The following is a 16,938-nucleotide window of genomic DNA, read 5'->3' on the forward strand; positions in this document are numbered from 1 at the left end:
GCTTGAGTTATCAAAACAAATCTGAGCAACAGCTCTGGCCTGCCTGCCATCGCCAGTTGTCAGCACAGAACTAGGTGGAAATTTTGACTAACACCAAGAACTCTTGCAGGACAGAACTACCTGTCCCCCAGAAAGAGAGAGTTGAAACAAGGAAACAGGTGATACAGCTTGGTAGGTCCCACCCCCACAAAGTCCAGCAAACTGAAGCCCTCTGGCTAGAGTTTTGCAGCCAGTACATCAGTTTGAACTCGACCTGGGATGATCACACTCAGAGGAGGAAGGACGCCTGCCATTGGGAATGTGGGTCTAACCACACCTGTGTAAACAAAACCCAGAGTAAGACTACCCAGCAGCCCAGCTGAGTGAGAGACAATCCAGCAGTGCCTCTGCAGGTAGACAAATGACAGACTGCCTCATCAAGCAGCTTCCTGACAACTACGTAACCAAAAAAAAAAAAAAATGCCTCATACAGAAGAAATAGCTTCAATATCAACAGAAAGGATGTCCACTCAGAGATCCCATCTGAAATCACCAACTTCAAAGATCAAAGGTAGATAAATTCATGGAGAAGGGAAGAAACCAGCACAAAAAGGATGAAATTATCAAAGACCAGAATGCCTTTCCACCAAGGGACCACAACTCCTCACCAGCAAGGGAGCAAAACAGGATGGAGAATGAGTTTGACAAATTGACAGAAGCAGGCTTCAGAAGGTGGGTAATAACAAACTTCTCTGAGCTAAAGGAACCTTTTCTAACCCAGTGTAAAGAAACTAAGAACTTTGAAAAAGGGTTAGACAAAATGCTGACTAGAATAACCAGCTTAGAGAAGATGATAAACGACTTGATGGAGTTGAAAACATACACGAGAACTTCACAAGGCATACACAAGTTTCAATAGCTGAATTGATCAAGCAGAAGAAAGGATATCAGAGATTGAAGATCAACTCAATGAAATAAAACAAGAAGGCAAGATTAGAGAGAAAAGAGTGAAAAGAAATGAACAAAACCTCCAAGAAATACAGGATTATGTGAAAAGACCTAATCTATGCTTGATCAGTGTACCTGAATGTGACAGGGAGAATGAATCCAAACTGGAAAACACTCATCAGGCTATTATCCAGGAGAACTTCCCCAATCTAGCAAGGCAGGCCAACATCCAAATCCAGGAAATACAGAGAACACCACAAAGATACTCCTCGAGAAGAGCAATCCCAAGGCACATAATCATCAGATTCAACAGGGTTGAAATGAAGGAAAAAAATGCTAAGGGCAGCCAGATAGAAAGGTCGGGTCACACATAAAGGGAAGTCTGTCAGACTCACAGCAGATCTCTCCCCAGAAACCCTACAAGCCAGAAGAGAATGGGGGCCAATATTCCACATACTTAAAGGAAAGAACTTTCAACTTAGAATTTCATATCCAGCCAAACTAAGCTTCATAAATTAAGGAGAAATAAAATTGTTTACAGACAAGCAATTGCTGAGAGATTTTTTTGCCACCAGACCTGCCCTACAAGAGCTCCTGAAGGAAGCAGTAAACACGGAAAGGAAAAACCAGTTATCAGCCACTGCAAAAACATACCAAATGGTAAAGACCAACAATGCAATGAAGAAATGGGGTCAACTAATGGGCACAACAACCAACCAGTAGCAAAAGGCAGGATCAAATTCAAACATACCAATATTAACATTAAATGTAAATGGCTGAAATGCCCCAATCAAAAGACATGGGCTGGCAAACTGGATAAAAAGTCATGACCCATCAGTGTGCTGTATTCAGGCAACCCATCTCACATGCAAAAACCCACACAGATTCAAAATAAAGGGATGAAAGAAGATTTACCAAGCAACTGGAGAGCAGAAAAAGGTAGGGGTTGCAATCCTAGTTCCTGATAAAATGGACTTTAAACCAACAAAGATCGAAAGAGACAAAGAAAGTCATTACATAATGGTAAAAGGATCAATGCATCAAGAAGAGCTAACTATTCTAAATACATATGCAACCAATACAGGAGCACCCAGGTAAATAAAGCAAGTTCTTAATGACCTACAAAGAGACTTAGACTCCTGCACAATAGTGGGAGACTTTAACACTCCACTGTCAATATTAGACCAATCAATGAGACAGAAAATCAACAAGGATATCCAGGACTTGAACACAGATCTGGACCAAGAGGACCTAATAGACATCTACAGAACTCTCCACCCCAAATCCACAGAATATACATTCTTCTCAGTACCATATTGCACTTACTCTAAAATTGACCACATAATTGGAAGTAAATCACTCCTCAGCACATGCAAAAGAACAGAAATCATAACAAACAGTCTCTCAGATCACAATGCAATCAAATTAGAACTCAGGATTAAGAAATTCACTCAAAACCACACAACTACATGGAAACTGAACAACTTGCTCCTGAATGGTAAATGGATAAACCATGAAATGAAGGCAGAAATAAAAATGTTCCTTGAAACCAATGAGAATGAAGACACAACACACCAGAATCTCTGGAACATATTTAAAGCAGTGTCTAGAAGGAAATTTATAGCAATAAATACCCACATGAGAAGTGAGCAAAGATCTAAAATCTATACCCTATCATTAAAATTGAAAAAAGCTAGAGGAGCAAGATAAAAAAAACTCAAAAGCTAGCATAAGACAGGAAATAACTAAGATCAGAACAGAACTGAAGGAGATAAAGACACACAAAAAAAACCCTTCAAAAAATCAATAAATCCAGGAGCTGGTGTTTTGAAAAGATCAACAAAATAGACCACTAGCCAGACTAATAAAAAGGAAAAAAAGATAATAATTGAATAGATGCAATAAAAAACAATAAAGAGGAGATCACCACTGATTCCACAGAAATACAAACCATCATCCGATAATACTAAAAACAGCCCTATGCACATAAACCAGTAAATCCGGAAGAAATGGATAAATTCCTGGACATTTGCACCCTCCCATGACTAAACCAGAAATAAGTTGAAATCTGAATAGATCAATAACAAGGTCTGAAGTTGAGGCAACAATTAATAGCCTACCAACCAAAAAATCCAGGTCCAGACGGATTCACAGCCGAATTCTACCAGATGTACAAAAAGGAGCTGGTACTATTCCTTCTGAAATTATTCTAAACAATACACAAAGAAGGAATCCTCCCTAACTCATTTTATGAGACCAACATCATCCTGATACGAAAACCTGACAGAGACATAACTAAAAAAGAAAACTTCAGTCCAATATCTGTGATGAACATCGATGCAAAAATCTTCAATAAAATACTGGCAAACTGAATGCAACAGCACATCAAAATGCTTATCCATCACAATCAAGTAGGCTTCTCCTGGGGATGCAAGGCTGGCTCAACATACCCAAATCTATAAATGTAATCCATCACATAAACAGAACCAAATACAAAAAACACATGATTATCTCTATAGATGCAGAGAAGGCCTTTGACAAAATTCAACAGCCCTTTATGTTAAAAACCCTCAATAAACTAGTTATCAGTGAAATGTGTCTCAAAATAATAAAAGCTATTTACAACAAACCCACAGCCAATATCATATTGAACAGGCAAAAACTGGAAGCATTCCCTTTGACAATTGGCACTAGACAAGGATGCCCTCTCTCACCACTCCTATTCAGTATAGTATTGGATGTTCTAGCCAGAGCAATTAGGCAAGAAAAAGAAATAAAACCTATTCAATTAGGAAAACAGGAAGTCAAATTGTCTCTATTTGCAGATGGCATGATCATATATTTAGAAGACCCCATCGTCTCAGCCCAAAACCTCCTCAAGCTGATAAGCAACTTCAGCAAAGTCTCAGTATACAAAATCAATGTGCAGAAATCACAAGCATTCCTATACACCAATAACAGACTAAAAGAGAGCCAAATCATGAATGAACTCTCATTCACAATTGCTACAAAGAGAATAAAATACCTAGGAATACAACTAGCAAAGGATGTAAAGGACCTCTTCAAGGAGAACTACAAACCACTGCTCAACAAAATAAGAGAGGACACAAACAGACGGAAAAACATCCCATGCTCATTGATAGGCAGAATCAATATTGTGAAAATGGTCATACTGCCCAAAGTAATTTATAGATTCAACACTATCCCCATCAAGCTACCATCGACCTTCACATAACTGGAAAAAAAAAAAACACTTTAAACTTCATATGGAACCAAAAGAGAGCCTGCATAGCCAAGACAATCCTAAGTAAAAAGAACAAAGCTGGAGGCATCACGTTACCAGACTTGAAATTATACTACAAGGCTACAGTAATCAAAACAGCATGGTACTGGTAACAAAACAGAGATATAGACCAATGGAACAGAACAAAGGTCTTGGAAACAATGCCATACATCTACAACCATCTGATCTTTGACAAAACTAGCAAAAAAAGGCAATGGGGAAAGGATTCCATGTTCAATAAACGGTGTGGGGAAAACTGGCTAGCCATGTGCAGAAAGCTGAAACTGGACCCCTTCTTGACACCTTACACTAAGATTAACTCCAGATGGATTAAAGACTTAAACATAAGACCTAACACCATAAAAACCCTAGAAAAAAACCTAGGCAATACCATTCAGGACATAGGCATAGGTAAGGACTTCATGACTAAAACACCAAAAGCAATGGCAACAAAAGCCAAAATAGACAAATGGGATCTAATTAAACTTAAAGAGTTTCTGCACAGCAAAAGAGACAATCATTAGAGTGCACTGGATAAAAATGTTTTCAACCTACCCATCTGACAAAGGGTTAATATTCAGAATCTACAAAGAACTAAGCAGATTTACAAGAAAAAAAACACATAACCCCATCAAAAAGTGGGTGAAGGATATGAACAGACACTTTTCAAAGTAAGACATATATGAGGCCAACAAACATATGAAAAAATGCTTATCATCACTGGTCATTAGAGAAATCCAAATCAAAACCATATTGAGATACCATCTCACAGCAGTTAGAATGGTGTTCATTAAAAAATCTGGAGACAACAGATGCTGAAGAGGATGTGGAAAAAAAGGAACACTTTTACACTGTTGGTGGGAGTGTAAATTAGTTCAACTATTGTGGAAGACAGTGTGGCAATTCCTCCAGGATTTAGAAGTAGAAATTCCATTTGATCCAGCAATTCCATTACTGGGTATATACCCAAAGGATTATAAATTGTTCTATTATAAAGACACATGCACATGTATCTTCATTGCAGTGCTGTTTACCATAGCAAAGACCTGGAAGCAACCCAAATGCCCATCAATAATAGACTGAAGAAAGAAAATGTGGCACATGTACACCATGGCATACTATACAGCCATAAAAAACAATGAGTTCATGTCCTTTGTAGGGACATGGATGAATCTGTAAACCATCATTCTCAGCAAACTGACACAAGAACAGAAAACCAAACATTGCATGTTCTCACTCATAGGTGGGTGTTGAACAATGAGAACATGTGGCACAGGGAGGGGAACATCACACACTGGGATAGGTTGTGGGATGGGGGGCTAGGGGAGGGACAGCGGGGGGCAGGGAGGCTGGGGAGGGAAAACACTGGAAGAAATGCTATGGTTATGTGTGTACCTATGCAACAACCCTTCAGAATGTGCACATGTACCCTAGAGCTTAAAGCACAATAAAAAAGAAGAAAATGGTCCACAATTAGGGACAATCAAGAAATCATTCTCCTGTTTTTACATTATTATCCTTAACAGTCATAAGTGATAGTCTATTTTTACCAGTGGAAACCATTGGAATTTCACAAGAACTGCATGTATAAATTTCTGTGATATTCTAAGTCATTTACTTTATCATTATAAATATAATCATTTTTAATAGTAATTGAGTGCCTTCAATGTGCAGCAATTGCAAACTGAATGACAAAAATACAACATGAGCATAGCAGGGATCAGTAAACTATTGCCTGTGGACCAAATCTGGCCTAACAGCTGTTTTTGTATATAAAGTTTTATTGGAACACAGCCTGATCCATTTGTTTACATGTAATCTATGGCTGCTTCCTGATATATTGGCAGAGTTGATAGTGGTAGAGATGGTATGGCCTGCAAACATTAAAATATTTGTGATCTAGTCCTTTATAGAAAAGATTTGCCAACCCCGCCTTTATAATAAAGGTGTTAAATGATTTTTATACCAATTTTAAGTATCAACACAAATTAAGAAGGAATTAAAAGAGAGGTTGCTGTACATTCAGCTCCTTTTAGGTTTATGCCTGATACTCCATGGACAAACAAGAAGTAGGATAAATGCTATACGTCTCTACAAGAAGTTCTTGCTGGACTATGGGAGCACTGCTATTCCCCACTGAGATAACAAAAATTCCCATTGGTAAGCCACCAAACAAATGCCTACCAGAATTGTATAATCTTCCTTCCTTTTAGAAGCTGGAAATTTTACCTTATGACTCATTTTTTGTTGTTGAAAATATTGTGATTCATATTATATTAATAAGCTTCACAACTAATTTAATAGTCATTATTGTTATAATTAAAATAGAAGAAAAAGCACATGTGTTACCTGTATGTTGTTCTTCAATCCAGACTTGCAAATACATGAAGAGGAGTAGCCCAGCTACTCCAAATATCAGCACAGAGAGGAAGACTTGTTTGGGGTTCATGACCATTTCAGATGGCTGCATTTCTCCTCATTTCAGAATCTGAAGACCACATGATTTGTTTTCCCATCAGGCTTCAGTCTTTTCTTGTTCTTTAAGGGCCCATTCCATAAGGTAACCTAGAATTTTAGAAAGAAATCTATATTGTACATGTCTCCTAACATCAATTCTCAAATATGGTATAAATATGCAGTATCTCAACAACACTGAAGAGTTAATGTGCACAGTAATGCTCTGAAGAAAGAAAAGGCTGTAGTAGATGTTTCTAGAATGGCAATTTTCTGTTGTATACTTTATCTTATCTAAGGACTGTATTATCCTACAGTTAATGAGTAAGATTCTAACATTTAATTAGGCAAAGTCTGGTCAGACTTTAGCCCTCCTATACTGTAAAGTGTAAAGTAAGGTTTGGGATAACTTAGAATAATTTCAAGTAGGAAGAATAACAGAATGGGTTGTTAAAGGATGGGTTTTGAGAAACATGTTTGTAGAATTATAAGGAAAAATCACTTCATTTCTTAAGAATATATGTAGTTCAAAAATGGAAGGTATAATCTATCATTTTTCTCTCATATAAAGTAACAGATTTCTTCAATTGAAAGGACACATTTGAAATCCTTCAGAGGCATAAAAAGATAAATATTAAAAGGCCAGGGTTCAAGGAACTCTCCCACAATAACATGAAATTATTGCAATCTACCTCAGATTACAGAAATCTACCTCAGTAATAAAGGGCTACTTTAAAAAAACATACTGAAATGACTTTCCTATAGAACAATCTCATTTAATATAGCATTAACCTTTTATTTTTTTTAAATCATATCCATTTTTGAGAATCTGATGAAAATGTGAGCCCTTTCCTTAGAAAAGTATAATCACACACAAAATCTTGCATAAAATGCCAAAGTGTTCATGTACCTTCACTGAAACCCACATTAAAAATCCCTGTTCCCCAATGAGGACACATGGACGCAAGGAGGGGAATATCACACACCAGGGCCTGTTGGGGGGTGGGGAGCAAGGAGAGGGAGAGTATCAGGACAAATACCTAGTGCATTCAGGGCCTAAATCCTAAATGATGGGTTTATGGGTGCAGCAAACCACCATGGCACAGGTACACCTACGTAACAAACTTGCATGTTCTGCATGTGTATCCTGGCACTTAAATTAAAATAAAATTAAAAAACAAACAGAAGAATCCCTATTCCCAAGGAACTGCACAAAAGTATGCAGTAACCTGCATGGTGAACACACCTGGTTAGCAGCCTGACTAATGGGACCAAGGTCGTGGCTTTGTATCTAATGCTGGCCAGAAACCCTGGCTCTGTTCCTCAGCCACAGAACACAACTCCTCTGGGTGAGCTGAATAAATATTTCTTCAATAAGAAGAAATCATGCACATTGCAGCATCTAGAAGTTATCTCTTCTATTCCATTGCCTCAAAATCTTTGAGGAGAGTCTTTGAGGGAAAATATTGATTTTGTCTGTTTAAGAGGTGTTTGATGGGGTGCCAGTTAAAAGTTAAAAACTGCTATGGGAAATAGCTAGTCTGGTTACAGGATAATATTTAGCTATTCTTGGAAAAACCAATTTTCAGGGCTGGGCAAGGTGGCTCATGCCTGTAATCCTAGGCTGAGGCAGGAGGATTGCTTGACCCCAAGAATTCAAGACCAGCCTGGGCAGCATAGTGAGCCCTGTCTCTAAAAAACATAAAATATATTTTAAAATTAGCCCAGCGTGGTGCCATGTGCCTATAGTTCTAGCTAATGGAGAGCCTGAGGTGGGAGAATCACTTGAGCCCAGGATGGTGGAGGCTGTATGTAGTGAGCTGTGATCAGGCCACTGTACTTCAGCCTAGGCAACAGAGCAAGACTGTGTGTCAAATAAATAAATAAATAAATGAAAATTAAAAAAAAACTGTAGCTAATATCCATGGTACCACATTTAACTCTATGATTCTAGAATTGCTCATCTCTTAAAGGAGCTCACAAATTGACCTGAGAAATAAGAGCATGAGATGACTCAATGGAAGCCCTCCTGTCAACCTTGAGTTCCTATAGTCCTTAGGGCTGGCATTTCCCTTGAGCCTGAAAGGTTGTGGCTGCAGTGAGTGGTGATTGTGCCACTGTACTCCATCCTGGGCGTCAGAGCAAGATTCTGTCTCAAAAAAATACAAAACAAAATACCAATTCTCATACAAATGGTCTTCAAAGGTAATGTAAGAGGTCAGAATTAGAAGTGAATGTATTAAGTAATTAGAATGATTTCTTGATTAGAAAAAAAGTCATCAAATAGTTAAAAGTTTTTATGCAGAATGAGAAAAAATTCATGTCATGAATACTTCTTTTCCTTTTTTTCTTTTTTAAGATGGAGTCTCGCTCTGTCACCCAGGCTAGAATACAGTGGTGTGGTCTTAGCCCACTGCAACCTCCACCTCTCGGGTTCAAGCGATTCTCCTGCCTCAGACTCCTGAGTAGCTGGAACTACAGCTGCGAGCCACACCCAGCTAATTTCTGTATTTTTAGTAGAGACAGTGTTTTACCATATTGTCCAGGCTGGTCTTGAACTCCTGACCTCAGGTGACCTGTCTGCCTCAGGCTCCCAAAGTGCTGGGATTACAGGTGTGAGCCACTGAGCCTGGCCTAAATATTTATATATATATATATATATATACACACACACACACACATTTATTTATTTATTTATTTATTTATTTATTTATTTATTTATTTATTTTGAGATAGAGCTTCATTCTTGTTGCCCAGGCTGGAGTGCAATGGCACAATCTCGCCTCACTGCAACCTCTAACTCCTGAGTTCAAGTGATTATCCTGCCTCACCTCCCAAGTAGCTGAGGTAACAGGCATTTGCCACCATGCCTGGCTAATTTTGTATTTTTAGCAGAGATGGGATTTCTCCATTGTTGGTCAGGCTGGTCTGGAACTCCTGACCTCAGGTGATCCACCGACCTTGGCCTTCCAAAGTGCTGGGATTACAGGTGTGAGTCACCATGCCCGGACTTATTTTTCTTTATATTTTAACTCTGACCTGGAAGGGTCCAGAGTAAGATCTGCTTGTCAGTGCTACTTAAGACGCTTTCTCAAATTCACTTCTCTGAGTTCTGTGAGGAAGGAAAAACTGTTTGCTAGTGCTTTTGAGGATTTTAGGCATTTCCTTGATTCCGGTAGTAAAGAAAGTTTTTAAATAAGTAGAAGAGCCGAGAGTATTATCATACTGCTTATTTGATGGGTGATACTTTGCTCTTATATTGAATCTAAACTAAAATATTATGGGCTTCAAAATATATGTAACAAAGAAAGTTCCTAAGGGAGATTTGCAGTTTGAGGTGTTCCAGATTGAACCCCTCGAGGGAAGCGATGAAATGAAGCCAGCTTTTCTTCTCTTGAGGCTGCCATTAAACAAGGAACAGACATAATTCCCGGGTACATAAGAAGATTCAGATAGGAGGAAACCAGTTAAACAAAATCTAGTACTAACAAAAAAATAGTTGTTTACAAGAAGAAAGAGACTTTTACAATCTGTCTACATAATTAAAACTTATCTCACAAGAGAAAAGGCTAGAAGAAAACTTATAAATCAAAGCAGAGCCACAAACCCATGGGAATGGTGGGTGTAAGAGCCAAAAGGAGTACTCCTTGGGGGTTTGCAGAGGAAAATTATTACCTACAATGCTGGAAAAAGATTAAGCATTTGCCCTTCCTTTCTTCAGGAGATGTTACTAGCCTGTGACATATCCTCCTGGGTGAGAAAGCAGTAGAAAACCCATAATTGTTATTATGGCAGATGTGAGTAGGATTGAATGAATAAAGCCACAAGGCAGAAAGGCAATCTGGTGTAAAATGGAGAGATATGTTTGATTTTCTCCCATCTCAGTCCATTAACCCAACGTTGGCATTAGGAAATGGCTCTCATTAAACAAAGGTGAGGTGGTAGGAGCAGCAGGATTGCTTTAAGCAAATCTGAAGGTCAGCTGTGATGGGAAAACACACCTATTTGGAGATCATATATCTATCTCCAAGCCTGCGGAAAAAGTGCAGACTACTGGAGACTGAAATTACTTGGAATAATGCTGCTTTATGTATGAGCATTATACATTTCTACAGCCAAAGGCTTCCTGTATTTTGTATAACTCCTTCCTCTCCCTTCTCATAAACACAGTATCTTGAGCTTAATAGGTACTTAACAACTTGTTGCATTGAACTGAATTTGGAGCTCCAATAACAAAATACAGGTAATTGATATTTTATAGTTGTATTTGTAAATCCTTAGTTCTAACCTCCAAATGAAGAAATAGGGAGAAATACTAAAAGATAGGATCTATGTTTCTTTGTTAAAAATATTTTTATTTACATATCTTTTTATCTCTAACAATTATGAAAAGAAATATAACTATTTCATTCTGTAATCTCTTTTCCAAAAGTTTAAAAATTATTCTTTTAAGTAATTGTGGCTACAAACAGAAGTACATGGGGATTAAAGTATAGCAATAAATTACTTGCTGAAGGCAATTTACATATAGAAAATTATGAGTTTCCCAGTTTAGCAGACATTTATGATTTGAGGGAAGGAGTGGTGGGGTTTTGGGGAAGGTCAGTGTGGACCAAATGATGCAGGCAGTTTAGCATGAAGAAACCAGGAGTCGGGGGCTTGCTGTTCCCAGATGAGTGTTGGTAGCCCCCTTCTTCCACCTCCCACAGCAGCTGCACCATCCTCTATCTCCTTCCCACTCTCTGGGTAAACAGAGACCATCAGGGATGAACTTAACTCCCTCAAGTTTACTACCACCCCTTACAAGTTTACCTTCATCAGTCCACATCCACACATCTTTGCCTCTGTCTCTGAAAAGCAAGAGTCCTCACTTTTGCCTCCATCTTTTCCAGGTTCTGGTGAAACACAACTCCATCAACACCTCCAGTTCGATCTTATCCTCAACCTCTTTCCCCAGTGACTCCTTCCTCTGTAAAACCCTCCAGCAGTGGGGTGATTACCCCACTGCTATCATTCCCAGACAAGCTGCAAGACAGGTACTGACCTGACTGCCTTGGTGCCTCGTCTCCTGTTTATTTCTCAAGGTACCGCTGCCCAGGAGGTGGGAGAGGATGTAATGAGGACCAGAAGTTGTGTAAGGATTGAAATTTATAATTCTGCATTTCATTTTTATTTCTTTTTTTCCCCCACATATATGAATTTCCTGTTTTTATATCATACCCACTTTTCTTATTAATTTGTAGTTTTCTATGCATTGGAAATAGTAATTCTTTGACTACATCAACATTACAAAAATCTTCTTGTCTGTGATTTTTATCTCCTCCCTTCCTCCATTTTTCCTTTGCTGGTGTGGTTGTTCGGTTATACAGAAGTTTTAAATTCATTTTGTCAATAGTTTTCTTTTTTGATTTACCAGCTAGAGCCTTGAAAGAAAACATGAGATAATTAAGGAGAGCTCAATAAATTGACACTTATAAAGATGTGGCTAGGGTTTAAAGAAGGGATAGAACAAGTACCTAGAGCAAGTTAACAGCAACCACTCCTAATGGGGAAGAAACAGAGGTAGAGAGCTATTCCTTGAACCCAGAGAGAGCGGCTGAAAGAAGGGTGGTTGATGGGAGCTGTTGCCCATTGTAGAAAGACACAGACAACATGCTACAGCCAGGTATTAAGGGAACAAGAAGTATCACTATCCCATCCTCAATTTCTTTCTGCCCTTAGAACTTCTGTCAGTCACTCCCATTTGTCAAACCCAACTAAGAGCCAGAGGACCAGGCAGTCCTTTGTTGCAGTCCCTTCAGCAAGCCTCTCAAGGCACAGGGAAGGGTAGGAAATGGGCAGTATCATGCTTAGTTTGTGTTTGACGAATTTTCAGACATAACATCCCTTATCTTCAAATCACAAAATTTGTCTATATTTGCTTTGAAAAGTTTTTAAGTTCTGTTTTATTATACTGAGAGCCTGAATCCACCTGGAATCTATTTTTTTGTGTGTGCTTTGTAACATAATCATTCCAAGGCACGGTGGCCAAGTGGTAAGGCGTCGGTCTCGTAACATAACCATTCCATATGGATAACTAAAGTCCAACTCTGTTTATTGAGTAGTTTATCCTTTACTACTATTTTTTAATGGTGGTTTTGTTAGTTATCAAATTCCTATATATTTTTGTATTTACATGGACACTGTTCTGTTCTAGTGATTCAATACTATATCTTTTTTTTAACTTTTAAGTTCAGTAGTATAATACAGGTTTGTTACATAAGTAAACTCACGTAACAGAGGTTTGTTGTCATAAAAAAATAACTAATGAGTACTATGCTTAATAGCAGTCACTCAGGTATTATGCCTAGTACTCATTAGTTATTTTTCCTGACCTTCTCCGTCCTCCCAACCTCCACCCTCTGATAGGCCCCAGTGTCTGCTGTTCCCCTCTATGTGTCCACGTATTCTCATCACTGAGCACCCACTTAGAACATGTGGTATTTGGTTTTCTGTTCCTGGGTTAGTTTGCTAAGTATAATCGCCTCTAGCTCCATCCATGTTCCCACAAAGGACATGATCTCATTCTTTTTTATGGCTGCATAGTATTCTGTGGTATAGATGTACCACATTTTCTTTATCCAGTCCACCACTGATGGGCATTTAGGTCAATTCCATGTCTTTGCTATTGTGAATAGTGCTGCAATGAACAAACGTGCATGATTTATATTATTGGATATAGATAGAATGATTTATATTATTGGGTATATCCAGTAATGGGACTGCTGAAGTTGTCTTGACAAACTATTTTCAGCTTTTTTTTTAACGTCGTTTTTTTTCTGAAACCCTTACTAAATTTTGAGACCTTTCAATACACCTTACAAAGTTTTCAAATACTCTGCCATTTATTTTTAAATGTTCCCTTTTTCTTAAGCAGTAATATGGGTAAATTCTCCTGAGCCATTTTGCAACTTAGCAATTTCTGTCTTTACCTATATATGAGTGTTTATTTTGCCTGCTGTGTTTTTCCTAACACTGTATTTATTCCCCACTTATTTCATATTCACTTGTTCAAGTTTCATTTTTCTTTGCTTTTCAAGTTATATACCTTCTAATTGAAAATTATCCTTTATCTGTTTGCATATTTAAAATATATTTCTAAGTTTTTGTCAGACTGAAATATAAAAGTTAAATTTTGCTTGTTGTTTCGTGGTCTCTCTTCCATAGTATTATATTTATTTATGTTTTTTTTTAATTCTGAAGTTTACATTCATTTTAGTAAAAGGCTTTTGATTTTTTTTCTTTATTTTCTTTTTCTCTTTGTGCACTTCCTTCCTTATCAAACAATTTTGCAGTTACCTCCAAAATTCTCTTTGGGCTCTCATTCAGAGCTAAGTTTTCCCACTGTTGGCTTGGTATCCCCTGACCTAGAGTGATATTGGTACTACAGTAGACAAGAGAGCTAGGTTGGAGATTAGCTGATTTTCCAGTACTTCTGTCTGTGTCTCAGTCTGTCTGCTTCTCTAAGCCTAGCACATTCTAAACACTACAGCTCCAGGTGGAGATCGCTATCATTCTTTTACTTCCACCTTCTTTCTCACTGGGGCATAGATTGCCACCTGAGTGGCCGTCCTTGCTTTCAATCTTCTAGCTGTTCCAGCAGCTTCCAAATTTAAAGCCTAACAGGCTTACAATTTCAGCTCATTTCGCCATTTTTGTTTATTTACTTCTGTTCTTGATTTTGAGTCTCATTGGCTCCTCTTGTTTTTTCATTTTTAAATTTTATCTGCCTTTGGTTTGTTTGGGGAGCAGACTAGAATACCCAAATATAAATTCACTTCTCTTTCTTGACCAGAAACCTTCATGTAACTTTTCAGTCCTAATTTTCTTTGTAAAAACAGGTCAATAAAATCTGCCCTTTGTATCAAACAGCTTTACAAAATAGTAAGTAAAATAGAATGTGATGGTCTTTTAGAAAATTATAAAAACTGTATGAAATTTATTATAAACACCTTAGTATAGATTGGCTTAAGGGGTTTAGATTTTCATTTGATAGGCTTGGTAGGCACATAAACGTTTTGAAAATGTATTGTTTCTATCAACCATAGTGAAATTAAACTGTAGTATGTAGTTTAATGATATTTAGTCAATTACGGGAATTGGTTTATTTAAAGGGACAGAAACTGAGATAGTCCTCATTTATGTCATTGTACAATATGTAACAACCATATATAGTAAATATTTACTAAACTGTTTTTAATTAAACAAAGAATGTGACCGTTATCATTTGTTATTTCATTTACTAGTTTAGAAGTTAAATAACCCTATTTTAATATTGTATAATTCCTGAAATTTTGTAATTATTTCTGTTTTCACTCAATTCTCCAAAAAAGTGAGATTGTTTAAACTTTTATTTTAGATAATTTTAGACTCACATAGAAGTTGTAAAAATAGCCTAGATTGCCTGCACATCTTTTATCCAGTTTCCTCAAAGGATAACACCTCACATAAGCATAGTACAATTACCGAGATCAGGAATTTGACAATGGTACATGTGGCAAGCAGAATAATGAGACCCCTGAAAAGGTCCATTCCGAATAACTAGAACCTGTGAATATGAGACATTACATGGCAATGAAGAATTAAGTTTGCACAGGGAATGAAGTTTGCTAATAGGCCAGCCTTAACAGAGGGAGATCATTCTGGATCATCTGGGTGTACACCATGTAATCAGTCTTGAAAAATGGAAGAGTGAGGCAGAGGAGGAAGTCAGAGTGATACAATATTAAGAAGGACGGACTCATCTTTGTTCATTTGGGGATAGAGAAAGGGAAACATGAGCCAAAGAATGCAGGTGGCCTCTAGTAGTTAAAAAAGACGAGGAAACAGATTTTACCCAAAGCTACAGAAGGGACCGCAGTCCTGATGACACCTTAATTTTAGCCCCTGTTGGACTTCTGACCTACAGAACTGTAAGATAATACATCTGCATTGTTTTAAGCCACCAAATTTGTGATAATCTGTTATAGCAGCAAAGAAAACAAACACAGTACAATGCCATTTGCCAAGTATCATTTTGAAGGAAGACAGTGGAAAAATTGCTATGAATGGGCAAAATCATGCTGGGATTTTTTCACATATTTTTCAAATGATTTCTCAGGTACAGTGTTTCATGGTCTATTCCTGTAATAACTCAGCTGTTCACTATGTTTTGTCATACAGAACCAGAAATAAATTCTTTTTCTAGACACTAATTTATAGGTGCTTCCTTATACGCCTTGTTGCTTTGATTTTTCTCTATAATTTATTTAACAGGTATCTTCCACTTTTAGCTATTGTGATTAAGATTTAATTATAATTAAAATTTTTAACAAGGCAAGCCTTTGCTCTTATATTCTGTGTTTTAGAAGAAAAATTTTTAAACTCATATTTTACATTCTAGTATTCAGTGTAGGGTCTTTTTTGTTCTTGTTAAGCAACAATAACCTACCTTTAAAGACTGCACAAGACTAAAACCAAAAGACCTTGTACACATTTGCATTACAGAGTGGAAAAACACAGAGGTTATTGACAAATGATTTGCTCGTCCCATCCCTGGTCTGCTTGTTTCCCATTCTAAAGATTTCAAAGTTTTAAAGAATTTCAAGGCATTAAATTTGGGTGAAAGAAAAATATCATATTTGACATTTGTATAAACATAGTCACAAAATATGTAGTCTGGACTTACATGCCAGTCAAGCATCATCAGGATCAATGTTAACCAACATAAGTTGAGAATCATCATTGCATTAAATAACATGCAAAGTACATCTGGTCTCAGATTATATTTTATTAAAGAGACCAGTTAAGATAGAGATAGAAGATTTTAAAGGAAGCCCTTTAAAAAATTTTTTGGAGTCCTGGGATCTGTCTATGGTGGTACAAAAAAGTGGTAATTTGGGTTGTCATATCTAAGATAACTTAAAGGAATTATCAGTGAGGGATGTATCTGATGAGCTAAGATAACTGTGGATTGGGTAAGTCAGTTAGCAAATCAAATGAAATTATGAAGTTTTAGTTATGTCATAATTAAGAAGTGCTAAATAAAAACTCTTGAATAAAGACCATGATTGGGATCCATTGTGGTGTAACCAATAGACATAAGCAGGTTACAAGCAAGAAGCAGAATTAAAGGATACCGAAGTGGATGCTGTGTTGCTGCTCTAAATCCATTCTGTTCCTCTCTGTAGAAGTTACACAGTTTAGAATGGATTGCCCCCACCTCCAGCTCCAGCAATGGGTCTGAAATAGTTTAA

At 37.4% G+C, this 16,938-nt stretch overlaps 1 protein-coding gene across 6 annotated transcripts in view; it reads right to left on the reverse strand.

Annotated features, from left to right (window-relative positions):
- The window catches only part of CHST9 (carbohydrate sulfotransferase 9), a 292,807-nt gene that overhangs the window by 250,122 nt on the left and 25,747 nt on the right, over positions 1-16,938 (reverse strand). For 4 of the 6 annotated variants that reach the window (XM_078347929.1, XM_008979643.5, XM_054244081.2 and 1 more), the window contains exon 2: positions 6,560-6,775. In XM_078347929.1, the coding sequence (XP_078204055.1) occupies positions 6,560-6,680 (121 nt within the window). In that variant the 5' untranslated portion in view covers positions 6,681-6,775. Of the gene's footprint in view, positions 1-6,559; positions 6,776-16,938 lie in introns of those variants that run through there. The other 2 variants (XM_035270790.3, XM_054244082.2) reach the window with 1 other exon arrangement.

The sequence above is a fragment of the Callithrix jacchus genome, chromosome 13, assembly GCF_049354715.1.
Source record: "Callithrix jacchus isolate 240 chromosome 13, calJac240_pri, whole genome shotgun sequence".
In the NCBI taxonomy this organism is placed as follows: domain Eukaryota; kingdom Metazoa; phylum Chordata; class Mammalia; order Primates; family Cebidae; genus Callithrix; species Callithrix jacchus.